Below are 17,704 nucleotides of genomic sequence, written 5' to 3' on the forward strand. Positions count from 1 at the left end.
ACGATAACATACGTTCAAAAGATTTAATTTTTACATAGTTTTAATTTATCTATACATATGTTTTAGTATGTTTATGATAATCGGATTTCTTTATATTGAAATACGCTATAAAATGCAAGTGAATATTTTAAAATTGCAGACACCTGTTTTATTAGACCTTGGTAATGAATTGTTCTTCTTAAGATAACAGAGTTTTTTTGCATTTCATAATTATTAGTAATTTTAAAGTAATACGTTTAAAAGAATTTTTTATAAGTTAGATAATAGCGATATTTTTGTATAAAAATTTAAAGTAAATGGTTATTTTTATGTATTTTAAAGATTACATACTTTGGGAAAAATGAAAGGAATTACTTAAATCGATAATGATATTTATTTAATTTGTACTTTGACATTTTTTTTACATTGTTTGTATTTGTAAATTAATTAAGGAAAATATTAAATAAATATGATATGAATTCATAACATAAACTATAAATATTTAAAAATTCATTACTATATACTCTTATTATATTTTTACACTATGGTAACAAAAATTAACACGTAATTTTTATGTACAGGCATATTTACGTGTAACCTTTGGTAAAAATATGACATTTTACATTTCAGTATGTTAAAGATTAAATACACATGACATTCATTACTATGTTTCATAATATCTAATTTGTCGGTCGACAAGTAACTTATCTTATCATTTATTATACAATACTAGTCATATTTTTTGCTATGAACTAATTCAGATAAACCTAATGACAGCTCAGCTGTGTCTTTAATCTTTCGTATTTGTTTTTCTAATCCTCTGAATAATCATAGTTTTCAAGTCTTCTTGCTATTTACATCTACATTTCCTTTTCTTTTTATTAATTGTCTTTTTTTATGGCTTGCTTTTATACTTAATTATGAGCATAGGAGTTTCAAAACACAGAATTTATTGCAAGATTGCATTTGACCTTGCTGTCAAGTTATGGCTACGTTTATATTTTTATAATATCTAATTGTATGTTTCTGTTTTTATGCCTATCGTCCGCTGCCGTCGGTTTTACATGTTAAAAAACACCCTGAATACTGTCTTTTGTCTTCAAAAATCAATTTAATATCATTTATTGATTTTTTTTCCGTTTTGAAAGTTTAGTCCCGAGTTTCTTCGAAATGAGAATTTCTCACAGGATTCATAGCGATGGAAACTGATGACACCATCGTTTTGCTAAAGTCTTTCGAATAATCTGAAAAAGAAAAAAAAACCCATACAATTGGAAATCAATTTGTAATGCTGGTTCTCCTTCGAACGCGTGCTTCAACAATGGTTCGCATAGCAGCAAGTAGCAAGGTGTTAATGAGAAAGAATAACAATGAGAAAGAAGATGATTCACGGGTATGATTACTTTGGTGTAGAGTTTTTGAATGCATTTCTATTCTGTTGTAATTCAAGCATTTTGGATTTTACATAAGAACATTATGAAAGCAATTGCTAAAAGTAGAAGTGAAATTGTATGAATTTTTGTAATTTAAAACTTTTCTAAATATTGTATACATATTTTATTTCTATTTTGTACTTAAATATTATTATAGACTCACGTGTATATCAAAGACAGCTTTATAAAAATTAGTAATAAGTGAAATTACTAATTTATTAAACCAAGGATAAACAGACATCTTTCCATCTATATTTCTCTTGTTAAAAATAATAGTTACTTTTAATTCAACTCTTCAGTTGTTATGACACATATTTCTACTTTATTAAATGAACAAAAAATAAAAGACCTGAAAAAATCAACGAAATCTCTTATAATAAAAGTAAATAAATCCTCCGACGTTAAATATTACGAAATTAGTAATATGTTGTATTATTCCCTAAGACTTAAAATGCAGGCGAGTAAATATAAGGGCAAAAAGGAAATATGGACATGCTCGCGGGATCAATTGCAATTTTAGAAAGCAGCGAATTTGTGCCCTTGACTTACGAAGTGAGCGAAGTGTGGTCGCTTAGCTCGCGTTCGGTCAGAGCTTGGTGAGCGTTACCACGCGACGGTGCTCGAAGTTACCTTGGCCGTAGTCCTGCTGATGATGATGACCTGGTGCACTGCTCCCGTAGGGTGACAAGCTCGCCCTTATCCGAGAACATCCTATCACGCCCGCGTACGCTTGACGGTACTGTTTGTTCATGATCACATAAATAATGGGGTTCACGCAAGAGGCGAAGTAGAGGAGTAGGTAGCCCAAGACGTGAAATTCTGCGGGGAGAAGATATGGACATTTAGTCTGATGTATGTTATTAATAATATGTTATAAGATTGTAATATTTCATATTATTATTTATTGTATTATGACTAATCAAAACTTTTTAAAATATTGTAACTTTTAATTTCTTAACTAGAGCGAGTCACGGGAAAATTTTATGAATACTTTTAACTTTAAGCTTTATAGTAATATAAAATATGTTATGTTATAAAATATAATTAACATACATTATTTATTTTTAATAAATATCGTTCAATTTTTTTAGTTTGTGAAATTTTATTTTATTTTATAATAAGTCTTACAGAAAAAGTCATTTAATTAAAAAATCCAATATGCCAAGAACAATTTTACTTTCGACGTAAAATCACTTTGAAAAATTAATTTACTATTGATTATTATTCATAAATGAACTGTGACTTTTACGAGAATTAACTGATATAATATTTTCATTTTTGAAATACGATTATCCTACTTTCACTAAACGCACTTTTGTTCATCGTACATTTTGTTAGATATATTACCTGGATATTTAACTTCGACGTCAGCAACTTTAACAATAGTAATTGGAAGGTAACAAGCAACGAAACTAAGGAAAATAGCAAGGACCATTTTCGTGATTCGCCATTCACTGCGTCTCTGTTTGATTTCTCTAGTATCCCTTCCGGGTGTATGTGGAGATTTTATTGTTGGGGCTGCATGCTTTCGCATTCTTGTCTCAGATCTGTAAATCAAAAGTAATAAATAGTTCAAAATATTATGAATAATTTTATCCCATTATCTATATTATTACTTAGAACTCACATACTTTTATAAAAATAACATCAAAAATGATACTTATTGATACATTTTTTGTTTTTTAGTGTCTTTTATAATTTCGAATTATAATATTGCAATGCAACAAATTTATTGAAGTCGTCCATTGTTATCACAAATAATGCATAAATTAATTATTTTTTATAGTCATCTAACTTATACATAGTTAAATGTATTAAGAAAATTATTTTCTCATATTTTAATTTCATTATAGTATTTTTATTTGTGTAAATTAAAAAGTAAACTGAAATTGTTTGAAAATGAAGTTTTTTCTCAAAATTCAGAGACGTTATATAGCATCTTAACTATTTTATTTAATTTTATTATTAACAATTATTATTACTAAAGATAGAAATAAAACGAAATAAAACTATTTACCTGTGTACGACCCAAAATATTTTAGTATAACATTTGATTATTACTACGCAGGGTATCACAAAACCCATTACGAAAAGGAAAGTTTTCGACGTCTGACCTCTGCTGTCTCTTACGATCGAACAAGTTTCTAAATTCGGATCGTAATCAAATCTACCTGAGGAATGGAACAAAGAAAGTTAAATTTTGATATTTTTAATTTTGTTCAAACTGTAATATCAGATTGATCAAGAAATTTAATCGCTTTTTTTTTTGTTTTGTTTTTGTTACTGAAATATATTTTCAATACTCTTACGATTTGGTTTTCTCAATAGGTATTAAATTTCTTTCGTACATACAAATTTTGGAAAGATTTAATCAAATGATATTTTAATAAAGCTTACCCCAAATTCCTAATAAGGTGGGTACTTGCATTCCATAAGAAAATACCCAACAGAAAACAATCATAAATGCAATCCAATACTTTTTATAAACTTTGCTGTATACGCTGTGATGGGCTATCATAATGTATCTAAAATAAATAATCTATTGAACTTAGTATACACAGTGATTCAAAATATATTGTATAATTAATATTTAATTATAAGAAATATGTGTAATTGTAATAATGTTCCCTTTATTACATATAATATTTATAAATATTTCATTACTAACACTTCCTCTTTCTGGTGAAGATATGATGCATACCTATTGATAGTGATAGCTGCAACTGAGAGGAGGCTCACGCCAACATTTCCATATCTCAGGAAAGGTACAAGGACGCATAGAAACCGTACATCTGCCCAACTTGCATCGACGAATCTAATGGAATCGAATGGCAGTACAAGAAGGCAGAATACAAAGTCTGCCACGCAGAGACTGCAATGATTAATAAATTTTTATTATTATTTAGAATTCATTATTACATAATTACTTTATAGTAATTATGGTATAAATTAAATAATTCATAAAATTCTAATTTATGAAATTACATCTAAATATCAAACAAATTAATTTATTATTTAAAATAAATAAATTTAATTATCATTTAAATATTTATTCTATTTTAAAAATAAATTGTTCTACAAATAAAATTAAAGAATAACTTTCAAATAATATTCGAAATATTTTCAAAGTATTATCGTCAATAATTTTATACACCTTCAACTGAATTTATACGTTAGCAAAAGATCTTTTCAATTATCTTTGTGCACCGTAAATCATTATAGAAAGGCTAATTGAATTGAAATACGAAGTTTTGCAACTTCCTCTTTGTTCTGTTACCAATACCCACGTATTATTACATTATCAGGCAATCGTCACTTAGGCAATTGTTCAAGGCAAGAAAACTTTGCTACAAATGTCGCAGCAATCGATATTTATTTTTAAATAAATTGATTAATTAATGGATACTAGAATATTTTTGAAAATGGAATAAATTAGGCTATACATTGGAGAAATTAATTATAAGTAAAATAATGATCATTGACTATTTATTTCTAACCCGATTTAATATTTTCTGTCCTAAATCGGAAACAGTAATTTAGATGCTTATTTACCTTATAATAAATGCTGCTGCAACATTGCGAACTTTGGGATATTTGCAGAGTGCTATGATTGTCAACAAATTACCAACAAGCCCAGTGATCATAATTAGAATTGCGACCACAGCTGCAAATGTCCTCAATGGTTTAGGGAATCTGTGTATAAAAATTAAAAAATTCCAAAATTATTAAAAATGTCTTTTGTACCAACTCCTCATATCTTGGGTCTTTAATTAATTATTATTATAATTAGTTAATTTAATTAATTATTAAACCTACATTTACCATTTATACATATGTTCCAAAAAATTATTATCTACAGTGTGTTACGAAATAATGTATAAACTTTTAAAATTTATCTAAAATAATTAAGAACGACTTAAAAAAAATTATAGTTATTTTTCTTTTAATGATATTAATTAGGGAAGAATACATTATACGTAAGTTATATGATAAGTAGTTAATTTTTACATAAAAATTAATATTAGACGTCAAGTTGTACGATTTTTTATTCTGACTTCTTTTCAAACTCTGATGACAAAAATTACAATCACCTTGATAGCCCACCATCAATTAATGCACTTTGCGTACTGTTCTCTGAACTACGTAATAACCAGGTGGTGAAGCTGTCCATCTTAAAAATTAGAAATTTCGGTTTATCTTGAGTGATTCATACGATTTCGACCACTTCCGAGGCCTGAAACAAGCAAAGAAAATAAGATTTTCTTATTAAATATAAAATTAAGATAATTTTTAACTATAATAATAACAATACCAACTATAATGACGATAATAATCACAATTAATACTAATAATCAATTAATAAAAGGAACAATTATAATCCACAGCAACATTGATAATACATTTGATGATAATACTAACAATAATTATTAGCAATAATTTTATATAGTTATTAGGTTCCAAACTAGTAACGCAAGTTGAAAGGATGTGAATGTGCGTAAAAAAAATAAGCCGAAAATATAAAGTGATATTTTCTTGTATAAAGCTTCATTTTAGAATAAACCGATATAAAAAAACATCGAGTTATTTATAAATTTATATACTACTGTACCACTACTATGATTTTTCATTGAAATAACTTACAATCGGATCAGGATTCGGTAAATTGGATAATTAAAATTTTGTTCCAATAGGATTTTGGATAAATGAAGTTTTACAAACAGTTGGTTAACATAAGTGAACCTGATGTGATATTCTTAATTTTCTTCCTTAATACTAAAAATAATAATGAACAATAATAAAAAGATAATATCTGTAAAAAATAAATTTTTATATTTCATTAAAACTAAACGAGGTTATTCACTATATATTTAGAGGAACGTAAATTTTCAGGAAGAGGAAACCACGAGCTAAACTTTCAGCGTTATCCACTATGTGTGACGTAAAGCGGAAATCACATCGTTGCTTTGAAATAATTTCCTCAACCGAATCAGCCTCTGTTCGATGAAATGATTTAATTCGATTCTGAACTACTTACGCAACTGTTGCTTTGGAATTCGTTTGATCTACGTTTCGAGGAAAGTTTGATCGAAACAACAATTTGAAACGTTGTGTACAAAGAATAAATCTATTCATACTTATCTAGGTTATGTTTTACTGTTAAACAATCAAGCACTGCAAATCTTACAGGATAATGTGCAATAGAAATATTATGCTTTCTCGTAAAAATATTTATTTTACATATAACCTGCTACAAATAAGTATATAATATTTTAGAGAATTATATTGAAAATATGAAATATATATACGTGTGCTAACTGTTACCTTGTTTTGTATTATTGTGTGTTTGTCTCGAATCACAATCGAAATATTTGACGTGATATATTTGTTACAAAATATAGTAAAACATTTTAACTTTGGGTACAAAATATTAAGTATGGTATATTATTTATATTTGTACAAGTTTATAATAAGTGCCATCAATTTTTAAATGTTTATATATTGTGACACATTACGTATATTACGTTGTATTATTTTCTTCTTAATATTTGTTATATAATATCAAGTAAATCAAAGTATTTAGGTTTTGTCATCAATATCAACCGAGTGATATTTAATTCTTATAATAACTGCTACCGTATCAATAACATAAACATGCTGCTATATTTACTTACAGATATCAGAGCTGTCTTACATAATTGTACTAATATTATCCGTGAAATTCTACAAGTGATGAAAGATAAATTACCAACACTGATAAATTCTTTTGTGAAATATGTAACAATAAAACGAGTAATATTTTATAAACAAATTTTATAAAAAACAGATCAATTATTAACAGATTTACAGATCTTATGTTTTATTTGAAATAAAATTTTTAAATTATAAAAACTACTCGACAGAAGTCTATAACCTATAACCTGTCATCTATCAATTCGTGCGGGTTATTAGTTGGTAAACGATTGTGCAAGAGGGCGCAGTATGTCGTTTACTGCAACAAGTTATATTTCGACTTATGGATACGTCATTTATGAAGATGACGAAAACATCTTTGACGTAACAATACAGGCTTTGACGTATATATCAATACGTCATTCGTTAAAAATGAGTTAATCTGTTAATTGAAGATTTCGTCACTGCATAATATATTTTAAGTACATATAATTTTGCGATAAAACAGTCCCGTATGTATATCAAAACAAGAGATAAAAATATTAAATATATTTGACAGAAATATTTAAACCTAAATTAAGCGAATATTTTTTATTTCTAGATATATATAGATTATATATACAGATCATTGATAATTTACGACTATTTAAGAAGCTCTACAATGCAAATTGAAGGGACATTAATCATAAAAAGTGACTGAAGGAATTCATTATTATTTATGGGACTGGAAGGGCGTCTTTATTCGACGGAAGTAGGTCATCTGGAGGATTTATGAAGGACGAGATAAGACATGCTTGTGAAGAGCATTATCCTAATTCTTTCTTTTCCAAGCGATTATTAACATGAAAGAACAAAAGGTGCATCCTAATTATATATATATTAAAACTATGAATTATGTTTATAAAATATACATAACCTTTAATTTTAATATGATTAAATGAAATATGACATAACAGTATATCAAGTATGTCAGAATAACATGAACATCTTTCAGATTTTGAGATACACAGAATGTTACATTTTTTTGCCAAATTTTGTTAAAATATGGTTATGAATAAAAAGAGGAAGTTACATAAACAAATAAACATAGGTCGTTTTGACCTGAACAAAAAATTATAACAAACTTATAACTTTTTAATTATTTTAAATTATTTTATTTTTAATTATCATTTTTTAAAATTTATTTTAATTATCAAAATTATATTGGGACATATATCCATCTCACATAAAACATGTTAGTTTTAGATTATCAACTCAATATTCCTGGTAAATAACGATCCTAAACACACGGTAAGAATTCTTAAAAATTATTTACAAGAGTACGAGAAAATAATATATTGACAATTATATATTGGACCTAACAATCTTTTCATGCAAATTTCATTGAAAATATCTACGAACACTTAGATGGAAAATTCTAGAAAGTCAACAACTAAAATTTGTTATATAAATAACAAAAGTAATATACAAATAACCGAAAATACTTATGGACAGCGCAATGATACATCTCTAAGTGACGAGAATGACTGACACGATGTTTGAAGAAACTACCACGTGGTAGAGATATCGATAAAGAAACCATAGCCTGGGTTCAGGCTACGCTGGATTTAGTAAACTAGGGTCAAGCTGCGGTGCATTAACCTCGATTGAGCTTAATTAAGAGAAATTAACGGACACCCGGTACTAGGCGTCCCCAGTAACAAAAAAACTCGTCAAAAGTGATGGAAGACATGGGAACCAACGGACGATGTCGCTCTGTTGCGCTATCTAGTCTTTTGACATTAAACCTTTCGTTAAATTCTCTCTCTCTCTCTCTCTCTCTTTCTAAGTACGCTATGATACGTAATATTGATTACAGATCAAGCTTATAACTAGACTTTTTAAATCATAGTCGATATTTTTAAAAAATTTATTAATTAATTTTTTATATTTTATTTTAGGTACTACTAATTTCTCTTTTGGTAATTTTGCGAGGATATGCTTGGAGTGAATATTCCGCAAATTTATAATTCGAAATCATTTCATGTTTTATTAACAAGTTTACTCTAACATATGCAATTTATAAGGAAGTATGATGATTTAATTTAGTCACAAGGAAGTAGATGTATTTAATTTACCAAATTTCTAAATTAAAATTTGATCCAGTTAAAAAATTCCAACGTCTTGTGCTTATCTTGTTGCGTTTAAGTGCTTAAAAGTGTAATAATATAGAGAAATCAATTTGAAACACCAAGAAGTGACAAAAATTCATATTTCAATTCAAATTCTTGAAATGAGTTGAATATAGAAAAGAGTATATATACTAATTCAGAAATTTATTTGAGAATATATAAAATTACTAACGCTACATTACATCACAGAAACTAGATTTCCTTGAAATATAAACATTATTGAATAAAACGAAGCAAAAATTAATTAAAAAAAATAATATAAAGCAAATTTACAGAGAGAAAGTAGAACAAGTTCCGCATTTTAAGTTTTGGTCTATTAATTTATATCTCGTAAAAGATATGCATTTATTAGCTACACTGATTTATTCAAATTAATATCTCCGGATTAATTAAGCAACATTCCTGCATAAAACAAATCCATTTTTTTCTTAGTTTGATTTCTTCTATCTATTTTTGGATTTTATAAATTTTACCATGTAATGAATGCCAGTAAAAATTAGTTATTAGTAAAAACTTGCTATATATTATTTTATTCAAATAATAGCTGATCAAATTTTTAATTCCGTGTCTAAAAAAGTTTCTAATTATAACACAACCCAGATAAGAGGTTAAATAGTACCGCTTTGGCACTTCCCATTATATTTTATTCAATATACTAAACAGAATGTTAATTTTATTCATCGAATGAAACGAAGTAAATAAATATTCTATGTCATATGTATGAGTCGATATCATGACCTAAGGAGTTAAGAAATAAATTTGTATCTATTAAACTTCATATAAGTCAACACGCAAAGCTTCACGTGTTGCATGTCGCAAAGGGAAATTGCGTGCGCCTCTTTTTAGCTCCATGTATTCTGCGCGTGGAAACTTCGCGCAGCTACGTTCTCAAGCTACCGGAGAGTCGATGGTATTTCTCGTATTTCAGTGGTACACCTTGACGCGTGACAAAACCGCGGAGAGACGTCACGTCGTCTTCCATAGAATCCGCGGTGACCGTCTGACGTCACCGAATGATTTCCGAGTTAATCACGCGGCGAATGGCAATGAATGAGTCAACTTGACTCACGGTGAAAGTGCCTAAGAAATCGACGAGTCGCGGGACGATTGACACGCGTGCTGCGTTCATGCAAATCGGTTGATTATCTTGTTTATTGCCGATGTACTTTTACCTAGGACGATGACTGCTTCCATTCATGGAAAGGATGACAGTGATATTGGATTCGGAATGAATAATATGTCTGGTGTAAATAAAATACGACGTTTGGTTAACTAAATAGTTGTGTCTATACTGTCTGCACCTAGTGTCAACCAACGAAACTAATAAAAGTTTATTATTAATACTAAGATCACAATGTATTGTTTTGGTTACTTTGTTCTTTTGTTGAAACTTTAAGTAAAGTATCTCGTTTAAATAAAGGATTAAAGAACTAAGTTATTAAGATAACCTATATTTGATTTGATGTTGATAACTATGTCTTGTATTGTTAATGACATATCAGTATTGATATTTCAATCTGAATTGTTTTACTTGTGAGAAGCTAAAGTATGTTTATATAAATTTAGGTGAAAGATGTTGAATAAATCTGAAACCACCTAAAGGACAAACATAACAGAAAATTATGTAAATGTGAATCATAATAGTAAGTAAGAAGAAAACCTAAATTACAAATATGATTAGAATTTTGCTGATTAACTATAGTTAAAAGTTTCTTTGCTTATGAAAGGAAACAATTGTAATTGGTTAAGGTTTTTACTTTAATTTGAGATTTAATGACTAATAATTACTATAACCAAAAAACTAATCAATGTCATTTATCTACATGTATATAATATGTTCAGTTGCACATTAGAGGTTAATAGTTGCAATATTGGTTTAATTCTAATGCAAGTTCTATTTCTTAAGGAAATAGAAACCAAAGGAGTTTATGTTGCAGAAATTCAATCAAAGATGAAAGATCAGGAAGAACAACACGATCAAATGTGTTACAAGAAATAGGTTCAAAGTCAAGAAGCGGTAAACATGGTGTAGTAAAAGAAACCAAAGAATGAAACAATGGCGGCGTACTATTGTGACACTGATAGTATTCTTAGCATTAATGCTGTTAAAGCACTAGTGCAGAATGCGGATTGAAATTTACGGTCACTCGTATTTCGAGAGCAACATGTGAACAATCTGTACACGTGCAATGAGTTCAGGGAAAGCTCACCCACGCGAACGAAATCGGATAAATATTGTTTTTAACAGTAAATCAATACTACATTGTATTTACCTATCTATAATCTTCAGTGCCAATATGATTTGATATCTAATCCACAATAACCGAGTAGGCGTTATAATAAATCTATATATTAACCTAAAAAAAATATACATATATTATATGTATATTTTTTTTAGGTTAAGTATTACTTTTATATTATACTATACTATACTTTTATACTTTTACACTTACAGTAATGTATAAAATGTTTAAAATTTCTGTCCATTGATGTTTTCTTATATCGACTTTAAAATTTAATTTAACTTACTACTACAATGCTCAGATTATAAAATGTATACAGAATAAGTGAAGACTTTTCTAAAATTTTATTTATTCAATATGAATATGAAAGATAATTAATATTACACAAATTAAAAAATCTGAATAACAAGATTTTTTAAAGCTCTTTCAATTCGATCTTGTCATGAAATCTAGTTTTTTTTTTTATTTTTGTGTTATTGTACAATTCGATTTCCCTCTTACACTTATGCAATGACGATATATCCGCGTATTAATTGAAACTTCTTTTTATACCTACTTCACTCAAAGAATGAGAATCTTTTTCAAACATTATATATACATTTTGTTTCTCGTAGACTACAATTGTCTGTTAATATTCTGCAATAAAATAAGAAATAATCAATTTACATATTTATTTATATATTCTTTAGGTATTTATATTTTATCAATTAATCTTGATTTTAAAGGATTGTCTCCCTTTTTTAATCTATGGTGTCATATGAAATCAACACTTTTTTACTAAAAATAGGTCAAAAGATATTTTTTAAGAATTAATAAATTCAAATAATAATAAATAATTATTATTTGTACTATCTCTCATAATAAGATTGCGAGTTTGTTTCGCTGTCATACCTGTATTCAAGTTCAGCGAACACATTTTGTGCATCTATCATAAAACTGAAGTAGAAATAACGGATATTTCGTATTCCTTTCTCTCGTTTCAATTTGTTGAGGATTACCTTTTATTACGATAACGGTGAAACACCAAAATGTTATAACTACATAAGCACCGAGTGTAAAATTTACGATCACTTGAAATTTAATTTTAGCGAATGAGAAATGATTTCCAAAATTTTTACTGTTTTGTGTACTCATTCTGAGATACGCTGTATATTAATGCTGAATCTGGTAATATCTGCAATTTTAAGGATTCATTTATAGATACTAAATAGATACTAAAGGTACAGCAAATCAATTTTTAATTTTTCAAATTCCATTTTTTTGAAGAATTCTATTTTTTTGACTTATTTTCACATGTGGTATCGCCTCATTTCCAGTTGTACCATTGTTACTGTCATATATTATACAAACTGAAATAAACCAACGGTTCCATAACATGTAGAAGAATCAAGGTAAAAGGGCAGGCATAAAATTTATTCATTTATGACACGAAAACTGTTTAAGTATCGTAAACCCAGGTAAAATTCGTTACACCTTACAACGTATTGTAAAACTGTAATTTATAGATACGTAAATGCTAGACGTTTTATTGCAATTTAAATCTCTAGGTATCTCTAATCGAATTTTAATTTACTACTATTCAAAGTGGGTTAACGACGGGAACAGTCTAAGGTCTTATCAGCAAAGACAAGTTCTGAAAATTGCAGATAAATATCGAAGAATTTAAATCTTTAATTATTTATCAGAAGATTCTGCAATAAAATTAATGTTGAGTATCACTTAAATATATTAATTTACTATCATATAAGATATTATAGTAAAGTAGTATAATATATGTAATGTAATATATTATATTACATATTTCTATAAGTTACATGTATTTTTATATATATATTGTAATTTATTTCATATAGTATTTTAATAATACATGTTACAGAACATAACACAATATAAAATAATATTTTAGTTGTGTATGTTATATTTTATTACATGTAATAAATAATATGGTAACATTTCAATTATATTCATCTATATACAGCATTTATATGTATTTGTATATTACAGATTAATAATCTCATTACCCACCAACCTAACGTAACCTAATCTGACCCATTACTAATTGCAAGTAAATAACTTACCATCATTTGAGGAACTCAATACACTATTTTCCAAAAAATCAGATAATAAATGAAAAATGTAATTATTATGTATTAACCGTATTATGGATCAGGAACCGAGTTAAATCATTAGGTATTTAATTGATTAAGATATTAGCGTTGAATTTCATTTGCACGATGTGAAGCTAGCAAAGCCGATGGTGATGACGCAGAAGTGCAAAGGGGTTAATGTATCGAGACAACAAAACACGGGTTCGAAAATGGAACAGACGCTTGTTGCAATTGAGGATTCACGCTAGTTTCCGAGAATTCTAGATTGCCTTTAATTAAGTACTATCGCTGTTAAGTAGAGTGTTGACTTATGAAGTTTTCGCATCTAAGTTGATAATTATTAACAACGGGATGCTTTCTACACGAGTGATGCAAATGTTCGTCTTCGTGATGCTATAAATATTTCATGGCGGATTTACAAGAGCAAAACAGGCTTATGCAAATGGACGTGCAGGGAATAAATTCGTAAAAGTCGAGGATCAATTTCTTCAGCAAATAACGAACACAAAGAGTGAAATAAAAATGTGAAGAAATATAAATAAAGTTGTTAAATAAATAAATATTTATATTAATATAATATAATATAATATAAATATAAATGATATATTATAAGAAAATAAATAAATAAAAGATATGAAATATTTCATAAGTTTATAAAATTCGCGAACATTTTAATTTTGCATGAATTATATTACGAATGAATATACCGTTTCTGTAATATTTAAAAATACCTTGAATTTTAGTATTAGATTATATAATTGTAGACTGTACAATATGAGAAGTTATTGTAATTAAGTTCATTTCAAAATTTAGTAACTTTTGATAATAAACTACTTTATCAATTATTTATAGAAATATGTTTTATGAAAAGATAAAATTGATTATCTTCTGTTAAATAGAGAACATCGACTAATTGGCTTAACATGCAAAGTGATGAATCAGATAGTGATTATTCAATACCAATTATCAGCAGAACCAGAGAATGTTTTTGTATTTCTTCGAATTCATCATTCTATTCAAACAATGAAAATAATATTGCAATAAAAGTAATGATACATATTTAATAAAATATACTGTAATAATAATCGGTATACATACCTCAAATGAAATTTGAAAAAAGTATTTATAAATTTATTAATTTATGTCTGTTTCATTTGAAGGAACTAGTATTATAATACTCTAAAAAGTATGCACTTACATTCCACAAACATTGTATACAGGACATATGTAAAAGTATTAACAAATATAGTTTCATAAAATATTATTTATATATGACTAAAGACTAATGTTTTTATAAAAGATTCATATAGATCCTTTAATATAGACAATTATATCAAATAAAAATAATTATAATAAGTATCATTTTCGAGGTTTAAACAATATATTCGGTATATCACAATGTTTTTAGGAATGTCACCTGAGAAACCGAGCAACTTGGCGGATGTAAATATCCAGCACTTATGAACGAAGTTCAAAACCGATCGGATCGTGACACATTCGAATCCCGCCCACAGCACACCACGTGTTATACACGTCTGCAGCTACAGACTCGCCAGTAGGGAGACAGTGACAAAGAAGAGGCAAGAAAAAGAGGAGAAAAATACACGGACGTCATGCGTGTTGCGTATTGTAGTAGCCTTTTTTCGTTTCAGGAACGTTCGTCGTCGTATGAAGCCCATACGCGCGTTTTTTGCCTGGATCTTGGCATTGGTCCTCAAAATGACGCACATGTCTCGAGACCAATTGCCGTTTGCTTCGTTCAGCGAACTCGCTAACTGTCGTTTCTCGCGTCAAGTTACTCGACACTTGAACGACACTTGAAAATTGCACTCGACTTTCATTCGTACTTTCCTTAACAAAAATACGCGGGAATAAGATAAAACTTGTGGGAACCACACTGCAATAAAGAACGCACGATTCTGACTCACCGCATTAATTCTTTTCACGAATCATCCGTCATAGCGGCCTGTGACCGGTAGGACATCCGCAAAATACCAGGAAAATTTTCAGTTCCTCTTGACTCACATATAACGCTTCGAAGCAAAAGTATAGCTTCACGCAGTTTTCTACTGTCCAAAGAATTCACCAAATACTGTCATGCAATTGAAACAACAATGAACCGGAATCACACGAGAGAGGTTAAACGAGACACTTTTTCCTGTCCATGTTTACGTTTCTTTGCGATACGATTATGTCGATACAGCAGTTCGTGTATAGGATGAATTCCTAAATATGAAAGGTTCCTAAAAACGTATGACACCGGCTGTCGATAAAGATCCACGAACGGAAATCGATTGTCACGACAAATGAAAGCGTGGCAGAGAGCAATACACAATCAACCCGTCCGTCACCGTCACCACGGATGGACTGCTTACCGCGCTAGATACGGGCCCAAAGCAGTCGGTAGAGGGGGGAACGGACTTACTAGGCGAATGACGACGAACATAAATGCAAGCTGGGTGTTGACATGCATATGATTACGAGCGAACGGGAGAACCTGACGGTTTTAGGAAATGTTTATAACACGTTTTGCGGTAATTTTTCAAATTTTTCTTCATTCAGAAAGGTGTGATTTTCTTCAAGAAAGAACGTGTAGTTATAGAATTCTAATCTTATTCGTACTGTTTAAATAAGAGATTAATTAATATATGTCACACTATAAGTATGTATTACACAAAGAGGTTATGTATCGTATGATGCAGAACCAATTATATGAACCAATTGGTATGTCAACTCGTTATCTGATTAACTGTGTTAGATAATTTATTTATCTAGGAATTATCCCTTTTTAGCGTAACATTTAATTTTTATTATACGAACATTAGGATATTTATATTTCCTAGAATTAAAATTGCTTTAATAAATATTAGTGTGATGGTATAGTAGATATAATATTTTTATATGAAATATGACATTAATATTTTCCTCAGTGGAAGAGATAAAAATTTACATGTTTAATTATTTTGTTCTTGTAATTATTAATTATATTGTTATTTGCAATTATTAATATTAAATAATTCTCGAAATAATCAGGAAAAATTTCCCACGATTTAATGACTTTAGATATAACATACTTAAAATGTACATTTGAGGCAGGTACCAGAATATTTTATTATACTATGGATAAATTATAAAAAATATTGTTTAAAACATAAAATATAATGGAAAATATAGTTTTATAGATTAATGCAGAAATGATAGACGTTTGAAATTGATGATATTCTTTTAATATCTTACGAGGAACAGACAAGTTTCCACGAAACCCGCATCCGGGCACCACGAACCAAGATTAATTTGTCAGAGAAACGTAAGATTAATCATATCTACGAATTTCTATTAACATTGATAGCAATTTTCGCAGTCATGCGTGTATATTGATCCTTTAATTTTGTTTAGGTTTAACGTTCACGATCTATAATGTAAAATTAAACTGATTTAGGTCGAAGTTTTTATAGAAAGGGGACTGAACGAGCGGTCCCTTGACAATAAATCGTCAAACGTTTGCTTTTTATTAGACTTGGGGGTGTAACTCTAGGCTTAATCTGGGGCAATATGAACGCTCCCAACGAGTAGTAACTGACAACACTTTAGCGATGATAGTGCTTGAAATGATCATCGATTTGAAGCATAATTCCTGCAAACGTCATATTCGAAGAAATTCGTCGTTTGACGAGAAAGCTGCACTTTCTAATTTACGAAGTGATATATTTCGTTAAAACGCATTTTCATTTCTTCGTTAATTTTAAATAATACATTCCAGGTATGAGGTTATATTTCGTATCATAATTTCAAAAATGATTTTTATTCCAATATTTATCAAAACCAAAATTTTATGATTATATTATATTAATTCATGAATAAGAATAATCGATTATCATTGATAATGTGATAATTATTATTGATAATTATCATTGATTATCGTTGATAATAATCATCGATTGTCATATGATAATTTCTTTCTTTGAGTTTTCCAGATTTCAGTTTATTGCAAGTCTTAGATATTATTTATAATTAGAACGCACTTTTGATCATATATTTCAACCAAATTAATCAAAATAATCATTAAAAATTGACCTACAGGACAATGCCAGTATTACACT

The 17,704-nt window shown here is 28.4% G+C and overlaps 1 protein-coding gene across 4 annotated transcripts; it reads right to left on the minus strand.

The window, feature by feature from the left end:
* Window positions 1-672: 672 nt before the first annotated feature.
* On the minus strand, window positions 673-15,957 carry moody (G-protein coupled receptor moody). Of its 4 annotated transcripts, none has more exons than XM_017902916.1 (9): window positions 15,533-15,957; window positions 5,504-5,646; window positions 4,965-5,105; window positions 4,114-4,284; window positions 3,810-3,937; window positions 3,430-3,583; window positions 2,760-2,959; window positions 2,043-2,231; window positions 673-1,223 (listed from the first exon to the last, which is right to left on the minus strand). In XM_017902916.1, exons 2-9 carry the CDS (start codon window positions 5,581-5,583, stop codon window positions 1,129-1,131), a joined length of 1,158 nt encoding a protein of 385 aa, XP_017758405.1. In that variant the 5' UTR covers window positions 5,584-5,646; window positions 15,533-15,957; the 3' UTR covers window positions 673-1,128. The 4 variants fall into 4 exon arrangements, with proteins under 4 accessions (XP_017758405.1, XP_017758407.1, XP_017758406.1 ...); XM_017902918.1 differs by lacking the exon at window positions 15,533-15,957 and adding an exon at window positions 7,085-7,128; XM_017902917.1 differs by lacking the exon at window positions 15,533-15,957 and adding an exon at window positions 6,054-6,079.
* Window positions 15,958-17,704: the final 1,747 nt, after the last annotated feature.

Source organism: Eufriesea mexicana, unplaced genomic scaffold, assembly GCF_001483705.2.
Source record: "Eufriesea mexicana isolate 0111107269 unplaced genomic scaffold, ASM148370v2 scaffold2087, whole genome shotgun sequence".
NCBI classification, from domain to species: domain Eukaryota; kingdom Metazoa; phylum Arthropoda; class Insecta; order Hymenoptera; family Apidae; genus Eufriesea; species Eufriesea mexicana.

Excerpts from the sequence above, each read along its gene's own strand:
- moody (XM_017902916.1), bottom strand. The coding sequence starts at position 5,583 with ATGGACAGCTTCACCACCTGGTTATTACGTAGTTCAGAGAACAGTACG. Across the intron at positions 2,960-3,429 it reads ATATTTTGGGTCGTACACAG|ATCTGAGACAAGAATGCGAA; the intron begins GTAAATAGTTTT and ends TTTGATTTACAG. Across the intron at positions 2,232-2,759 it reads CGTCGAAGTTAAATATCCAG|AATTTCACGTCTTGGGCTAC; the intron begins GTAATATATCTA and ends TTCTCCCCGCAG.